General features: G+C 56.4%; 1 protein-coding gene across 1 annotated transcript in view; it reads left to right on the top strand.

Moving 5' to 3' along the window:
- ZNF831 (zinc finger protein 831) overlaps positions 1–17,099 on the top strand; it is a 55,155-nt gene that overhangs the window by 3,201 nt on the left and 34,855 nt on the right. The window contains exons 2-3 of the mRNA XM_058679872.1: positions 10,297–13,674; positions 15,027–15,166. Coding sequence (XP_058535855.1) covers positions 10,324–13,674; positions 15,027–15,166 — 3,491 coding nt within the window. The 5' untranslated portion in view covers positions 10,297–10,323. The remainder of the gene's footprint in view (positions 1–10,296; positions 13,675–15,026; positions 15,167–17,099) is intronic.

Here is a 17,099-nt window from a genome sequence, read left to right as displayed (position 1 = left end):
AACAAAAAAAACAAAAAACTCTTCCCCATGCCTTAGATCCTGAAATTTTTTATTTTTTATTTTTTTCTTGCATTTCCCATGGAAGCCTTTGTGATTTTGTTGTTGTTGATTTTTTTTTTTTTCACATTTTGGGTTAATTTTCTTCAATTGCTAGAAGGCCAAGACGCTTTTCTTTTTCTATTACATTGGTGTGAATCTTTATCAAAGTTCAGCTGGGTGTCTCCGCATGGGTGTAATTCTGTCTCTTTTTAATTATTATTCTGTTCTACTGATCCCGGTGTCTAGTCCTCTGGCAAGACAGCCTGGTTACTGTGACTACAGAACTCAGACAGATTCTTCACTGTCTTCATCCAGTTTATCAGAGGACTTCTTATTCATTTGCCACATTTTAGAATAAAGTTGTCTAGGCTTGAGTCCATGTGTCAAGTGGCAGGTCTTCCTGCTTGGGGGTCTTCAGAGCCACTCCCACAGGGCGTTCTCTCTGGCTTCTCGCTTCAGGCTGCTGTAGTACCAGCGTATTAGGTCCTACATACTTCATTTTGGCAGATCTGCACACAAGGATTTCAGGTGCTTGAGGGAGTATTGTGAAGATGGCTTCACTGCATGGGGGATGGTTTCCAATGACCCGCAGGAGAATGCACAGATAGAACTGGCTTTTGTGTATGATCTGGGCCCTGGGTTCTGCTGTGAGAGCTTTGTTGCTACCATTTGCAGGGCGGGGAACCTTCCTTGCCCTCCTGTTAGTCTGAGGTGGGGCCTGGGGAGTGGCATTTTGGTCTTTCTCCAGCTCCTGGGGGCAGAGCAGAATCGTTTAGGTTTTCTCCACTAGGGTAGCTCAGCTCTGGGTTTTGAAGACAATCACATCACAATATTCCCCTTTTATTTCTGAGAGATGTGAAGAATGGGAATCAGGGGGCCTGGGCTGCGGCATGCTACGTCATGCCTCTGCCTGCAGCGTGTCCCAGCTGTCCCTCTTCTGATCCAGCGCCCTGCTTGTGGCCTGGGAAAGCAGTAGAAGATGTTTCAAGTGCTTGGGTCCCTGATTCCATGTGGGAGACCGAGAAGTGGCTCCTGGCTTTGCACCGGCTCAGCTCTGGCCGCCGCGGCCACTGCTCTCTCCCCCGCTCTCTGTAAATAAGCTTTTCAAATAAGAACAATCTTAGAAAAAAGAAGGGGAGTCAGATTTTGCCAGAATCTTTTCCCATAGTGCTTGAGCTAAGGAAGTGGTTTCAGATTCACTGGTCAGGGTGAGGATGAGCTGGCTGTGTCCCGGCTCCCCTTGGTCACAGTGCCCAGTGGCTCAGAGTTCAGGGTTCTAGCTGCAGGCTCTTTGAGCAAAGGTTGGTGAGGGTGTTGAGCTGCGGCTGCCCGTCCGTGCGGTCTTCGGTTTGGGGGGCAGGGAACCTAGGTCTGTAAAATCAACTGGGGTGTGACCCTCTCTTCTAGTTTCTCGAGGAGAGTCTAGGCAATTGGCAACAATTCTTTAAAATCCCAGTTGATGCTTTCCAGTTCGGAGACTGGAGCCATCACATACCCGCTCTGACGTGACTTGTACCACTTTGTGCTTTTTGAGGCCATGGTCCACTTCCTCTAAGTGATCACGTGAACCAGGGTGGCTATTTGGGACCTTGTCGGCATCTTCAAGGGCATGTGGTGACAGACCGTGACAATGACAATTTGTGTCGTGTAACACATGTCCTGTGTCAGCACTTTTAAAACAATGCCTTTATTTATGCAGCAGACTCAAGCAGGCAGGCAGGCAGATGTCCCGTGGGCTGCTTCGCTCTGCGCACACCTGCAGTAGCTGCGGTGCCGGGTCAGGTGGAGGTCAAGAGCCATGCAGTCGACCTACGCCTCTTGCGTGGGTGGCAGGAACCCAGACACCTGCTTCCTCTTGGGGTGCTCATGAGCAGGAAGCTGCTGTTGAGACCAGACTGGGGCTTGAACCCACGAGCTCTCCTGAACAGATGGAGGGGCGCTCCTTTGGGGAGGCTCGTCACATTGTTTCACTGCTCCCTGCCTTTCCCTGTCACCCGTGTTACTGTCTCCCTTCTGCCTGCTTCGGGCAGCTCGCTGTGCTTTGACTAGATGGAGGCAGGTGTCGAGTCCTGCTTTGGAACCTTCTTTTCTGCTGTAAATGCGCAGGGCTCTCCTTTCCAGCAGTGCTTTAGCTGTGTTTCGTAAACTTGGAAATTTTCTTTTTGTTTTTCTTCTATCAATGTCTTTTTAGGGAAAATATTTATTTATTTATTTATTTATTTATTTATTTATTTATTTGAAAGAGAAAGGAGTGAGAGGGAAGGAGATATCCATCTGTGGGCTGACCAGTGCAGGGTGAAGCCAGGATGCAGGGCCTACTGGGGTCTTCCCTGTGGGACCCGCTTAGTTGGGCCATTCTCTGCTGCTTTCCCAGGTACACTGTTTGGGCACTAGACCCAGAGCAGAACAGCCCGGATCAACACGAGATGTTGGCAAGCAGGTGGTGGTGGTCTGGGGGCAGCTTAGCTTGTCCAGACACGATGCTGGCCCCACCAGCATGGGGGATGGTTACCGTCGAGGCATCTTCTGTGACCTGTGGATTATTTGTGGATTGTTATTAGAAAAGTCTGGAGTTCTCTCCTACGTTCCTGGTATTGATCACTGGCTTGACTCCACCGAGCTTGGGGTCTTTAAGTCTGTTGAGATTTAGTTTATTGTCCGTGGTCGTCTTGGTGTAGCCTTCTGTGCCTCAATAGAAAGCAGAAGGCACACAGAGGTAAACAAGAAGTGCTTCGTGTAGGAATTAATCACTGTGTTTTCTGGTGCCTGTATGAAGTGCCTCTAGCACACACAAGGAGCCCTCAAGAGGGCGCAAACATGGCAGGAGTTCGGGTCCTGCTTTGACTGGCTGTGGACGGCAGCGGCCCTCGCCGGCTGGACCCCCCAGGGCCTGTCGGAGCTGACAGCTGGCATCATCTCTGTGCATTGCACTGGCGGTCTGCAGCGGGAGGTGTGGGCGTGTGGCCGGAGGCTGGGCAGCATGGGGACAGAGGGCCTCGAAGCTCACAGGGTGGGCCGGTGGACAGGCGCTGTTACCTAGGGATGTTCTGGCCTCAGCAGTGTGGGTGGCACTGAAGGGGAAGCAGCTGCTTGCCACGTGCAGGGTCTGCAGACGAGCTATTGCCCCAGCCACCCAACCCCCGCTGGCTGACCCCGGGCTGGCCCTTTCCTGGGGCCTGCACACCTAACCTGCCGTGTCCTCCCTTGCAGTCTCCACTGGGAAAGTGGGAGGATGATGACTGACAGTTGAGTTGTCTGCCAGCTGGCATCTACTGAAGAAGCTGTCTGGAGCAGCAACAGGTGTGGCTGTCAGTGACTGCCTCCTCAGCTCGGGTGCACCCTATCAAATACACCTTCAATCCTATTCCTGCCAATGTCTTAGGACTCTGTGTGCCACACGCCCCAGAGGTCGTCTTCCTGGCCACATGTGGCACCCCAGCAGCTCCAGCTTCTGCACTTTCCAGGGCAGCTAGCAACCCCCAAGCCTGTGCGCCCCTTCTCCCTGGCACAAGTCCAGTTGTCCTGCTGTGTGACCGCTGGTCCCAGCAGGGTGAGGCCTCAGCAGACTGCAGGGCGTCTCCATGGTAGTAGCACAGGGTGTTCCCTCCGGTGTGCCCGGTGCCTCTGTGGTCGGCAGTGCCCATAGGTCTGGGGTGTGACTGGGTCCTGGGGACTCCGTGACGCCTAGAGATTTTCCTGTTGTATACGTAAAGCGACATTCTAGGAGGCCCTGGCCTGGGCCCTGCTCCTCTGGAATCCCATCCGTGGCCTTGGAAGGAAGACACACCTTTCTCCAGGTCTGAGAAAAGAGCAACCTTGTTTTTGGCGGTGGTGGAGAGGGTCCTGGAGAGAGGATGCAGAAGTTCTGAGGGCACTGGGAGAAGCGGAGGGGTGTCCAAGCAGTGGACACAGGCTGGGAGGTCCAAGTTTGCACCTGGTGGTTTCTATGGCCCTAAGCTTTTAGCATCCCTCCTCCGTGTCTGGCCATGGAAGTGCCACAGTAGCCCTGTCACTTCACCCTCATTGCTTGCATGTCCCTCTCAACCAGCGTAGGACACTGTTGTTGGTTGAATCACACCAGCTGCACAGCAGTGTGCCGGAGGGGGAGCCTGGGCTGAGCGTGGCCCTGGGACTGCCCTATGCACCCCTGCCTAACCCTCACAATCCACTCCCCACGGACCTTGACAGCCCCGGTTTCTGTTGATACATGCTGGCAAAGCCCTCTACCTCCTGGAGGCTGAGCTGCTTCCTCCTGGGTGCCCCATGGACCTGTCCCCCTGGATTGCCCTGAGTCACTGGCAGTGGTGGCTTCCAGCGGCTTGGGGTGGCTGTGGGACCAGAGAATGAGCCACAGCTCTGTCCAGGTGTCCACCCTGGGGAGGAGGGCACAAAGTCTTGAGCAAGGAGGGTCAGGCCTCGGAGACCCCTGGCTGGACATGGCGGGGCCGTGGGGAACGCACCAGCTTGTCTTTGTCACCGAGGTTCAGGGGGCCACGGACACTACAGTTTTGACATGAGGAATTTGATGAGGTCGTGAATTCAGCAGCCGTCTAATCCAGCAACTCGTACTGTTACATTTTGTGTTTGATTTTCAGCAATGCCTGTCCAGCTATGAGAAACCAGTGATTCTTTTAGGGTTCTCACAGAAACACCCTGGATCTCATGTCATGGCCCGTCTGTAAGCCTAAAGGAGCCCTGCACAGCCCGCTGTGAGCCGCGCTCTCAGAGTCACTGCTGCGGCCCCTTGGGAACGAGAGAGCGTGCCTGTCCCCAAGTTGTGTGCTGTAATGGGCACTTTGGCACAACCCACTCTGAGTGACAGTGTGCTTAATGGTGATGCCATCATGAGGATGGCACTTCTCACTGGCCAAGGACTCAGCATGAGGCGCAAGTCCAAGGACCTGGGACAGTCAACCCCTCAAATCCCATCTTGAGGGGTCTTTTGCAAAGACTCCCAGAGCCAGCTTGGCAGTTGTCTGCACCTGATCAGGAAGTGGCCAGCATCCTGCGGCTTACATAGGCTGAAGTAGGAGGTCAGAACGGTCAGCTGTGATGCAAATGCGAAAGTGGCCGAGGACATTCTGTGGTGCCCTTGATGAGGGAGTGCAGGTTTTGCCCACCAGGTAGCAGAGGGACGATCTCAGGCGTACCTTGCCTGGAGTTGCTGGACAGACAGTGGCCAGCTCCCAGGGTTGCAGCTGGAGAGCAGTGGACGTGCAGGCAGCTCTGGGGCCTGAAGGCTCGCAGCTCCGGGCGTTGCCAAGGCAAGTGGGGACCTGCAGAGTGTGGCACTGCCCTGTGGGTGGGTGCAGGCTGTGTGCTGGCAGCTCGGGGCCCTAGGGTCACCCTCGGCGCCCATCATGGAGGGTCACAACTGTGACCTGCAGGTCAGGCAGCTGCGCCCCTGTTCTGCACATGAGACGGTGCTGTAGGACACTCCAGTGTGTCCAGATCAAACAGACAGCCTGTCCATCGTTTCCGCGGGGTAAGGGTCTACCAAACTCAAGTTCAAAACAAAAACAAACGAACAAAACAGTCTGTGTGTGTTGAGCCAGTGCACACTTTTTGTCTCTGTCCTCCACTGGGAAGTGTGGGGCAGCTGCGCTTCCCACGGCATGGCCATTGCGCGGGTGTCGGAGGTGACATGGAGTGTGTCGAGGGGCCTGCACAGGCTCTGGGATCTGCAGGGGCCCTGTGGGAGCGAGGGACGACTTGGCCTGGAACACGCCTCACTGTCCACTGCGTCATTGTGGCTCAGAAGGAGTGAAGGGTGTGACTGCCTCCTGTCACGTCCCACACTGGGGATGGTCTTTGAAGATCTCCATCAGACACTTCCAGAGCCACAGTTCTGTTCTAGTGTTTGCTTTGGTGTCAACTCATAAAACACAAAAAGCGAATACTAGGCATGCACACACACACATTTAACTCTCCACGTTTGTGCTTCTTAAGAGTTTCAGGTTTTTCTCCCTTTGCAACTTTCCTTTCTGCCTAGAAGAGTCGCTTTAGCTCTTCCTTGAAGTTAGGCTTGCTGCTGCCGAATACTGTTTTTCCTTTCTTTGAGAACATTTTAAATTTCTCCTTCTAGAACATTCTACAAGAGTGTTCTTGTGGGCCAGGGGATTTTGGGTCAACATCTCTTTTCCTTCTGCTGGACCCCAGGTCTCTTCCATCCTGAGAACCGTTTGCCTCCAGGATGCACCTGTTGCTTCTCTCACTGCCAGAATGGCTATAACCCACAGAGTCCACACCTTTGGCCGGAACATGTTTTGGTGTGAATGTCTTTGAGTCTCTCCTGCTTGAGTTTGCTCAGATTCCTGAAGCTGTAGATTTGTCTTGGAGCAAACTGTTTCAGTCACTGTTTTCTTTGAGTGATATTTTTAGTTAAGAAAATTTAAAATTTATTTTCATTTTATTTGGAGGGAGGGAGAGGAGAGAATGTTCCACTTGCTGGTTCACTTGCCAAATGCCTGTGAGAGTCAGAGCTGGGCCAGCCTGGAGCCTAGGGTCTGAACCCCATGTAGGATGCCTGTGTGGATGGTGGGGACCCAGGCCACTGAGGCCCTCTCTGCCGACTCCCAGAATGCGCGTGATCAGGACCCTGGACTGGAAGTGGAGGCACTCGAACTTGAACTAGACACCCCAATGTGGGGTGCAGGCAGCCCAGCAGTTCCTACCCTGCTGCACCCAGTACAGGGCCCTGTGCATTGCTAACGCACACCAGGCAGTGAGGACCCGGCACCTAGGTCCCTGTCTCCGGCTGGGAGGCCTGCATGGAGCGACTGTCTCCTGGCTTCTGCCTGGCCCAGTCCTGGCTGTAGAGCAGGGAGTTAGGACATGAGTTAGCAGGTGGAATGTTTCTGTTTCTCTCCCTGTGTTCCAAGCAGCATGGAAAGAAAAAAGAAAAATTTTAGTGAAGTTGCTGAAGGATACTACAAAGTGGATGGATTTCAAAGTTTTGTTGTGACGTGAAAGCCATATCCTACAAGCCACACAGGACAGGGAGGCTGGAGGCAGCTGTTGGGCCAGCCTCGGAAGCACAGGCAGCCTTCACGGCGTGCGTGGTTGGCGGCCATGCACTCTGCTTGTCAGCCTGCATCCAGCTCCTTGAGCTGGAATGCATGTGGAACCTACCTTGATCTTCAAACACAAGTGCAGGACGGCAGAGCTGAGAGTGGCAGGACCTCTTGCCCGGTGGGCCCCAGGAGGCTATCCCTTGCTGAGTGAAGTCCGGAGGCCCCCGTAACACAAGTGCGTCTTGCACTGGGTCCGCAGTGTCTGCCCACAGTCCTGTTTCCAAATGGGCAGCTTAGCATGTAGGTCCCCTGACCAGTCTCGGCAGCACGTCAGTCAGTGCTGGGACTCCTTTCCTCCTCTTTCTTTGAATTCTGGATTGCATCTGTTTGCTATTTGCCTGGCTGATTATTGTAATTACGTAAAAACAATAACCATCACCAATACAGCATTCTGAGCTACATTGTTTCACATCACAAACAACCATGTGGCCTGGAACTGTGTGTGCCCCAGGCTGTCAGCAGTGATCCGTCTGCAGTGTGGCCCTGGGACTGCATGGCTGCCAGCAGAGGGGATCCTCCAAGTGCAGGAGGAAGTCCCTGCTGGACCTGAGTCCCTGCCTTGGCCAGCCCTGCCATCCAGCTAGCCACGGGGTGTTCCACCCCTGCCATCCAGCTAGCCACGGGGTGCACCACCCCTGCCTTCCAGCTAGCCACGGGGTGCTCCACTCTGCTGTTTACCCCTGGAGAATCTCGGCCCCAGTCCCTGGCAGTGTGGGCCTCTTCCTTGTTGCTTAACCGAGCACGTGCCTGTAGCATGTGTCACTGCAGGGTACTTTGCAGCAAGACTTGGTCCTCCCCAGGGTGCAGGTGAGGAAACAAAAGCCCAGGGAGTGCATCCTCTGTGAGCCAGGCTGGGCACCTTCCTGCCCCGGGTCCTTTGGCCTTGGCTCTGCTGGAAGCACTGGCATACATGGAGTGGAGCCTATGCGAAGGTTTTGAAGACGTGTCACAGGCAGGCGCATGAGTCTCAGGAGAGTATGCAATGGTGGGATTGAGGAGACGTCTCCTTTACCTTCTGCTGATCTTATGTATCTGTTTTCACATTTTACTTATTGGGAAGGTAAAGAGGAGGAGAGGAAGAGGGAAGAGGAGAGAGAGAGATGTTATCTGCAGGCTCGCATCCCCAGTGCCTGCGAAGGGCAGGCTAGCTCAGGCCTAAGTCAGGAGCCGGAAAGTCAGCCTGGCTCTCCCCCGTGGTTGGCAGGGCCACCACTCGAGCTGTCCCCTGCCGCCTCCCAGGACACTGTGTCAGGAGTGGAGCCATGTCTCACACCCAGGCCCTGCCGTGGGACTTGGCATGCCGAGCCACATGCCTGTCCCGCCCCATTTTACAAGCAAGGACCCCACAGTTGACAGAACCTACTGAGCTGCTCAGCGGGGAACCAGCATGGCTGGATTTGAACCCAGGCTTTTCCAGGTATCAAGTGAGGCTGCCTGAGGCCTGGAGGAGGGCTGGCCAGAGGTGGCACTCCCCGCAGGCCAGAAGCTGCCAACACCCGGCTGTTCCTGCACATGCTTTCCACCTCGCCGTCCTAAGCTCGCAGCACTCCGCGAACCCTCTTTGGGCCTGCTCATTGGTTTAAGCCCAACAAGTCCTGTCATCACGCCGAGCTAGTTGTGGTGAAGCTGTAATGGAGGCCCGTGTGTCTTTGGTGCTGGCAGGTGCTGGAGTGGCCTTGGGGAGGGGCCTCGGCCTGGTGCCAGACCTTGGGACGGTGGCCGTGGCCGTGGGCCTGACTCAAGCCGTCTCATCTTTGCAAAGAACCCTGAGGCCCAGTACAGTGAGGGGAAGCTCTTGTACTTCAGGAAAACACACCCGTGCCCTGAACCCCAGTGCCCATCTCACACAGAGTCCACAGGCAAGCTGGAATCTGGGCAGACGTCTGAGAGGGCTGCTTGCAAAGCGTGGGCCGGTGGAGCGGTTCCAGGAGCGGGGAGCAGTGCGAGGCCAGGGTGTGCTCAGCCTCAGGGCTGGCAGCAGTGAGCAGGCGCCATCACCAAGGCTGGAAAAAACCGCCCTACGGAGGGGCAGCCTTCACCCCCCACTCTCTTCCTGGAGCCTCTGTCGGCACAGCCTTAGGGCAAAGTGAGGAAGCCTGGCCTGGCTGTGGGGTCAGACCCGAGTGTCCTAGGTCAGCGAAGCAGCTCTGGTTCATGTCCTGAATGCTCCATTTCTGCTCTGGCTCCCTGGAAAGCTGTAAATGATGACCCAAGTATTTGGGTCCCTGCACCCACTTGGGAGACCTGGAGGAAGCACCTGGCTTCTGGCTTTAACCTGGCCCAGCCCTGACCATTGCTACCATTTGGGAGGTGAACCAATGGGTGGAACACCTCTCTCTCCCACTCTGACTTTCAAACAAATAATTTTTTTTTTTTAAATATTTCCTGGGCCTGGCGCAACAGTGTAGCTGTGAAAGTCCTCACCTTGCACTCGCCGGGATCCCATATGAGCATCGGTTCTAATCCCGGCAGCCCTGCTTCCCATCTAGCTCCCTGCCTGTGGCCTAGGAAAGCAGTCAAGGACAGCCCAGAGCCTTGGGACCCTGCACCCACGTAGGAGACCCAGAAGAACCTCCTGGTTCCTGGCTTCGGATAGGCTCAGTTCCAGCTGTTGCGACCATTTGGGGAGTGAACCATCAGACATACGATCTTCCTCTCTGTCTCTCCTCTTTTCTGTATATCTGCCTTTCCAATAAAAATAAATACATCTTTTTTTAAAAAAATATTTTCTTAAAAATCGTAAGACCCCAGATTATATGAGGCCAGAAATTCTCACAGGTGGCAAGGTGCGAAGAACTGTCATGAAAGGATGCGATGGTCTTGGTTAACTTGAGAGGCAAAGAGACGGGGAGAGGGCGAGACAGCCAAGATCTTCCAGCTGACTGGGACAGGGCTGGACAGAACGTGAGAGCCAGAAATGCAGTCCAGGCCTCGGCCTGGCACAAGGACCTGAGCACTTGAGCTGTCATCTGCCGCCCAGGGAGTGTTCCCTCTTGGTGAGCACGGTGCTGGTCCTGCCTGGGCCCACAGGCTACCCCCAGCCCCGGTCTAACTCCTGCATTGCCACCTGTCAATGGTGTGCTTGATGGACTCAGGTGCCCTCGGCCAGGGTGGCTGTCAGGCCTTAGCGGGGGAGGGAGGCAGAGGAGAGGCACACACAGTAAAGCCTTCTTGCTGCCCGCAGGTTGTCCAGTGTCCCAGACGATGTGGCATGGAGGCTCCAGAACCCACCTGCCCTGCCCCATCTGCCAGAGAGCAGCCCGCTCCTGTGCCTGGTCGCCCAGGGGCCCCGGGTGGGCAGGCCTCGCCTCGCCTGACCCTGGGCCCCTTGCTCCTGCCGCCAGAGCAGGGCCTGGCACCCACCGTGTTCCTGAAGGCGCTGCCCATCCCCCTGTACCACACTGTGCCTCCGGGGGGCCTGCAGCCACGTGCCCCACTGGTGACAGCCGGCAGCCTGGACGGGGGTGGAGTGCCTTTCATCCTCAGCCCCCTGCTGCAGACTGAGGGGACCGTGAGCATCGTGGGTGCCCTGCCGGTGCTGTCGCCTGGCCCTGGGCCAGCGCTGGGCAGCCCGGGCAAGGTGCGGAATGCCGGCAAGTACCTGTGCCCGCACTGTGGCCGCGACTGCCTGAAGCCCAGCGTGTTGGAAAAGCACATCCGGTCCCACACGGGTGAGCGGCCTTTCCCCTGCACCACCTGCCGCATCGCCTTTAAGACCCAGAGCAACCTGTACAAGCACCGGAGGACGCAGACGCACCTCAACAACTCCCGACTGTCCTCAGAGTCTGAGGGGGCCGCGGCAGGGCTCCCGGAGGAGGGTGACAAGGTAGCAGAGTCCTCCAGAGTGAGCATGGCAGAGACGGCTCAGGAAAGACCCCTCTCCCCGGAAGCCCAGCTGCCCCTTGGGCCCGCACCCACCGACAGGGAGGCCCCTTTGGGCTCGACCCCCGTGCTGAGCCCTAGGCTGCCACCGGGCAGCACGCAGCTCTGGCAGCAGCAACAGCCGTCACAGGACCAGAGGCCCAGCTCCCTGCAGCAGCCGGCCACGCCGTCGGAGAAGCCATGGGACCCCAGGGGCTCCGAGGGCCGGCTGAGGAAGTGTGAGAGCACCGACTCGGGCTACCTGTCCCGCTCGGACAGCGCTGAGCAGCCGCCGCCCGCAGCCAGCCCGCTGCACAGCCTGTCTGAGCACAGTACTGAGTCCGAGGGAGAGGGAGGCCCCGGCACAGGAACTCGGCGGCCCCAGACGGAGTCCCGCGTGCCAGGCGACAGCCTGGAGCTGGAGAAGAAGCGCCTGGAGGAACGCATCACTCGACTTATCTCGCACAACCAGGCTGTGGTCGGCGACCCCCAGCTGGAGCACGTACGGCCCCGCAAGACGGTCCTCTCCAAGCAGGGCAGCATCGACCTGCCCACGCCCTACACCTACAAGGGATCGTTTCACTTCGACATCCGCGCGCTGGAGCCTGGCCGCCGGAAGGCCGCCCTGGGACCAGCCCGTTCCACCCTGGCACCTCTGGACAAGTCACGGCCCCTCTTTTTCCACTCTGTCCCCACTCAGCTCTCCACCACTGTGGAATGCATCCCTGTCACCAGGAGCAACTCACTGCCCTCCGTCGAGGGCTCCAGGACTTGGCCGGAACCTGCCGACCCGCAGGGCACAGGGGCCGTCAAGCAGCCCCGGCCGCTGAGCCCCAGGCGGGCCGCCCCAGCCCGCTCAGGGTACCGTGCAGGGCTGACTTTGGCTGACATCCCCAGTGGGCACCCCCGTGCTCTGGTCAGACAGGCTGCTGTGGAGGATCTGCCCTGGACCCCTGCTGGGGACCCCCTGGGCCCGGAAGAGGAGGCAGCTGTGAGAAGAGCCACCCCAGGAGAGGCCACCGCCAGCAAGGGCAGAGTGGCCGGCCGGAGGAGGAGTGGCCAGAGGCGGCTGGAGATGTTTTCCCAGGAGAAGTGGCAGGTGTATGGGCACGAGACGTTTCAGAGGTTCTACCAGAAAGCCAAGAGCAGCTGCCACGGGGGCCCGAGAGCCGGGGAGGGGAGTGGGGGAGGAGGAACAGGAGCAGACCTTCCCCCTCCCCAGGAAGAGGCTGTCGGGGGCCAGCAAGGAACAGCCCGGAACAGGGAGACCCCGGCCAACATGCACGCTTCTGGAAGTGTCAAGCCAGACGAATCCCTGGGGTCCAAGTCCCCAAAGCTGGGGGAGGAAAGGGCTGGAGCGGGGGCCCATGGACACTGTAGGACAACCAGAGCCACGCCACCTCCATCGCCGGGCAGCAAAGCCCAACCCTGCTCGGCCAGCAGGAACCCCCTGCTCCCTCCAAGCATGAGGCTGGAGGTGCCCCCCGCCCCTGGCCCCCTCCAACAAGGGGAGCTGGAGGCCTCCAGGCTTGCTTTGCCAGAACGCAGCCAGGAAGGAAGCGTGGAGGACACGGGTCCCCCGGCCCGCAGCATCCTGAGATGGCCCAGCAGTGGCTCCGGGGAGTTGAATCTCCCCTCAGAGCGCAAGAAGCCCAAGGTGGAGGGGCTGGGAAACCCAGAGCCGCTGGTGGCAGAGACCCCAGGGGTCCCCGCAAGAGTTGCCTCCCCAGGGTCCCTGCAGCAGGACAGTGGCTCCGAGAAGACCCCAGAGCAGCTGCACAGCAGTGTCAGGCAGGTGGATGAGGCCCTGGAGCCTCCTGGCGTCTCCTCAGAAGAGTCCACCCAGCACGCTGTAGCCATGGGCCCTGGCCATCAATGCGCGATGGCTCCCCAGCCTCGGACCGCAGCACACGACGCCTTTCCCCCCAAGTACCTCCTTAGGCTACCTCAACGAAAGACACCCCCATCCCTGTCTGGCTCCCAACCTCCCTGGCAAGACCAGGACTCCCTCGGAAGGAGTGGGGGGCCCAAGGAACGGGCGTCTTTGATGGGACTTGCCCTGACTCTCAGCTCAGCCACCGGCCCAGCCCCCGGGCAGGCTGGCAGCATCTCGTGGGCCTCCCGGGAGCCCAGGGCTTATGCCCAGAGGAAGAAGGAGCAAGTGGGAGTGGAGTGGGGGGCCGGGGCAGTCTCCTTCAGCCCCTCCTTTGTCCAGGCTGCCGAGGTGGGGCCCCACACCCTGAGCCATCCCTGCCCCTCAGCAAGCACCAGGCCCTCCGGGAGTTACCCGGATCTCTGGGCCTCCAGTCTGGGGCTGGCCAGGCTGCCTGGGAATGCCCTACCAGAGCCTCCTCCAGGGCCTGGCCTGCAGCTCACACTCCCCTGCCCTGTGAAGCCTGGCACCTTCCCTACGGCCGCAGGCTGGCCTGAGCTGGCCTCGTCTCCTCACTCAGGGAACCCCAGGAACTTGAGGGACCCCAGCACCTTCCCCTCGCTGAGGATGGAGCCCCAGCTCACGTGGTGTTGCCTGAGCCGCAGCGTGCCGCTGCCTGTGCAACAGGAGAAGGCCGCCTCTGTGTACCTGGCCGTGCACTTCCCTGGAGGCGCCCTCTGCGAGGAGGGCCACAACCCCCAGCCTGTGGGCCAGGAGGAGTGGACCAGGACACGCCGAGGAGAAGGAGAGCTGGCCCTGATGCCCAAGGTAAGCCCCAGCATGGCCCGGGGCCCACATGCCGAGGGAGGATGTGGAGCAGGCAAGATTCAACAAGACCAGAAAGGGTGGGCTGTCCCTCATGTCCTCTGCTGTCCATGATCACTACTTCCCAGCTGGCACTGAGGGCACTGCGGGACCACTTGTAGGGCAGGAAATGCAAACAAAAGGAAGCGGCAAAAAACACATTTCTTCTTTCTTAATCTTTAAAAATATTTTTATTTGAAAGGTAGAGCTAGGAAGGAGAGACAGAGATCTTCCATCTACTGGTTCCCTCTCCTCATGGCTGCAACAGGCAGGACTGAGCTGGCTGAAATTAGGAGCCAGGAGGAAAGAGCTTCTTCCGGGTCTCCCACATGGTTCAGGGTCTCAAGCTCTTGGGCCGTCCTCCACCACCTCCCCAGGAGCATTAGCAGGGAGCTGGATGGGAAGTGGAGCAGCCGGGACTAGAACCTGTGCCCATATGGAATGTCGGCATTGTAGGTGGAGGCTTAGCTTGCTACGTCACGGCCCCCAAAGACAGATGTCCAAGGAAAGAGGTGTTTCCCTTGAGACTTGCTGAGAGATCATCTGTAACCAGATGTAGCCCTCTGAGCTTGCGGACAAGAAACACAAAGTGAAATGAAGCATTGCTCAGGAGAGCTCCAAGATTCTAAACCAGAGAATTAGGGCAAACAAAACATCATGACAAAATAAACTAAGACAAACTCTGCAAGGAGAGAGCTGTTATCCTGGGGGCCCTGGAGGATAATCCTGCCCCATGTGCACTCCCGGTCTCCCTTGGGATTCCTGGGAGCAGAGGCCAAACGGATGTTTTGGAACCGCAAGGGTGCTCTCACCTGGTGCTGCACGTGTAGCTCCCATCTCTCACAGTGTGAGCCCATTCAGGCCTGAATCCTGCTTGGGAAAGGCGTGGGCTGGGAAACTGGAAAAGGGTCCTGGAGCGTTGGCTCTGGGCCGCCCCCATCAGACAACCACAGGGGCCTGGTGCCCTGAGCCTAGAGAATGCTTTTGCTCTTCCCAGATGGAGCCTGCAGGGATCATAAGGAATGTGCTTAGATAGGGCTGGGGAGCTGTGGGGGTGGGGACCCAAGGTCCAGCCTGGCCTGCCTTCCTCCTAGAGCTGAGACTCCTGGGGAGGGATCAGCAGGAGGGAGCAGGAGTTGGCCCAGTCTTCTCTGTGATTCAGCCCAGTAAGGTTCCAGAAGGTCTGACCAGGACGCTCTGCCTGGCCGGGTGGCCAATGGCCACTGCTGCATGTCTGTGGTGAGAAGCCCCCGCGCCATCCCTCTGTTGCCACTGGGGCTTTGCACAGTGCCATGCCGACATGCCTCTGTTTTCAGCTCTCCCACCCAATGCTCCCAGGGGTGACATCCCACCACCCAGCATCTGAGCCTGAAGGGAAGAAGGGACGGCCTCCACGGAGGGCAAAGGCGCCACGCAGAAGCAGCAAGCAGAACAAGCTGAGGATCAACCCCACGAGGTAGGCCGGGGGGCCGCTGTGCTGGCTTCTGGAGCTGCCAGTTAGCTCACCCCTGCTGGCACAGCATGCTCGCAGCATCCCCGACCTTCCAGAGGAGCTTCTGATCGGTGGGGGCCAGAGTCTGGGTTGGGGGGCTGCATGAGCCTCCCGACAGTCAGCACCACACAGCCCTGAGGGTGCTCCCACGGTGCCATTCTCTGGCCAGACATCCTGCAAATATTTGAAATAAGCGGGTTGAAAAACATTCCTTCAATTGAAGTCCTGAAAAGAGAGAGCAAGCATGTTAATTATTTACAGCTTTTATTATTTTTTTAAATTATGCAGGCAATGTATGCCATGTGTGGGAAAATTAGCAACTACGGAAGAGCAAGGATAATGAAGCATGGGGGTGACTTAGCCCCTGTGCTCCTGGTACCTAATAGAGGGCAAAGACCTTCGTGTGTCTGAGTTTGCTGAGGTTCATTCACAATTTTGTTGTGGTTACACTATCGCGAAGTAGTGTGCTCTTGGTGGATGTGTCGCAAGTTATCTTCACATCACATTTAGTTTCTTTCCGTGTTTGGATGGAACAAATCAACATTCCTGCGTACAGGCTCAGATGGCAGTGCATTGGATTTGTAAGGAGGAAGTCACAGGAGACCATCCTGGATGTTCAGGAGTCTCACAGGACCTGAGCAGTGGGATCATTGTGCATCCGTGGACACAGGGTCTCTGCATCTTCGCCTCTGCTTGCTAGTCTTGTCACTTGAAGAGGTAGCAGCTTCTCGGTAGAGCCCGACTTGGCATTTCCCTCTCAGCTGGACATACTGAGCACCTTTCCATGTGCTCATCGGGCGAAATGTCTGTTTCAGTCTTTTTCCTACTAACAGTGTTGTTTTTTTTTCTTAATATTAGTGAGAAGGGGCGTTCTCTGTATACCCGTTATTGGACACATGATTCACAAATGTTTCCAGCCAATCATTGGTTTGACTTTTTACTCTTAAAAGTGTCTTTGGAAGAGCAGACATCTTTAATTTGGATGAAATCCAATTTGTCTTTTTTTCTTTGTTGGTCTTGCGTTGGATGTCACTTAAAACTATCCATGCCCAAGCCCAGCCACCAGGGTGCCCCCGGCGTTCTCTGCTTGAGGAGTCTGCATTCTTCTTCTTCTTCTTTTTTAAATATTTATTTATTTTAATTGGAAAGTCAGATATACAGAGAGGAGGAGATACAGAGAGGAAGATCTTCCATCAGCTGGTTCACTCCCCCCAAGTGGCCACAACAGCTGGAGCTGAGCTGATCTGAAGCCAGGAACCAGGAGCCAGGAGCTTCCTTTGGGTCTCCTACATGGGTGCAGAGTCCTAAGGCTTTGGGCCATTGTTGAGTGCTTTCCCATACCAGAAGTAGGGAGCTGGAAGGGAAGCAGGATGCCAGGACATGAACCAGCACCCGTATTGGATCCCAGTGCGTGCAAGGTGAGGACTTTAGCCATTAAGCTATTGCCCTAGACCCCTGACGATTCTGCACTCTGTTCTGTGATCCACTTCCCTGGATTTTTGTGTAAGGGCTGATGTTTACCCTGAAGCCCTGGCTTCACACGTTTCCTAGTATTTTCTTTGGGCTGGTAAATCCAGTTACTATTGCACCATTTGGACTAAAGGCGTCCACTACTGCAACAGCCTCTTCCTTTACTTCTTGGATTTCATTGCTTGTCTGAGTTTTTGATGTAATTTAAAATATTTATTAATGCTTTCTTTCCAAAAACTCCCTATAATTTAGTTTTCAAATAATTGAGCATTTTTATAACCTCTTCCTCAGGACTGTTATTTTAATTTAACTCTTTAAAAGACCACACTGACTATTTTGTCTCTGAGAATGTGCACCTGTGAGTGTTGGCATCTGTGCCAGGTGCCCATGCCCACTCTCAGTCCTGATGTCCTCACTGGTGCTGGGA

The sequence above is a fragment of the Ochotona princeps genome, chromosome 22, assembly GCF_030435755.1.
Source record: "Ochotona princeps isolate mOchPri1 chromosome 22, mOchPri1.hap1, whole genome shotgun sequence".
Classification (NCBI taxonomy): Eukaryota; Metazoa; Chordata; class Mammalia; order Lagomorpha; family Ochotonidae; genus Ochotona; species Ochotona princeps.
Note: the sequence above shows the minus strand (reverse complement) of the source record. Positions and strands in the feature narration are given on the sequence as shown.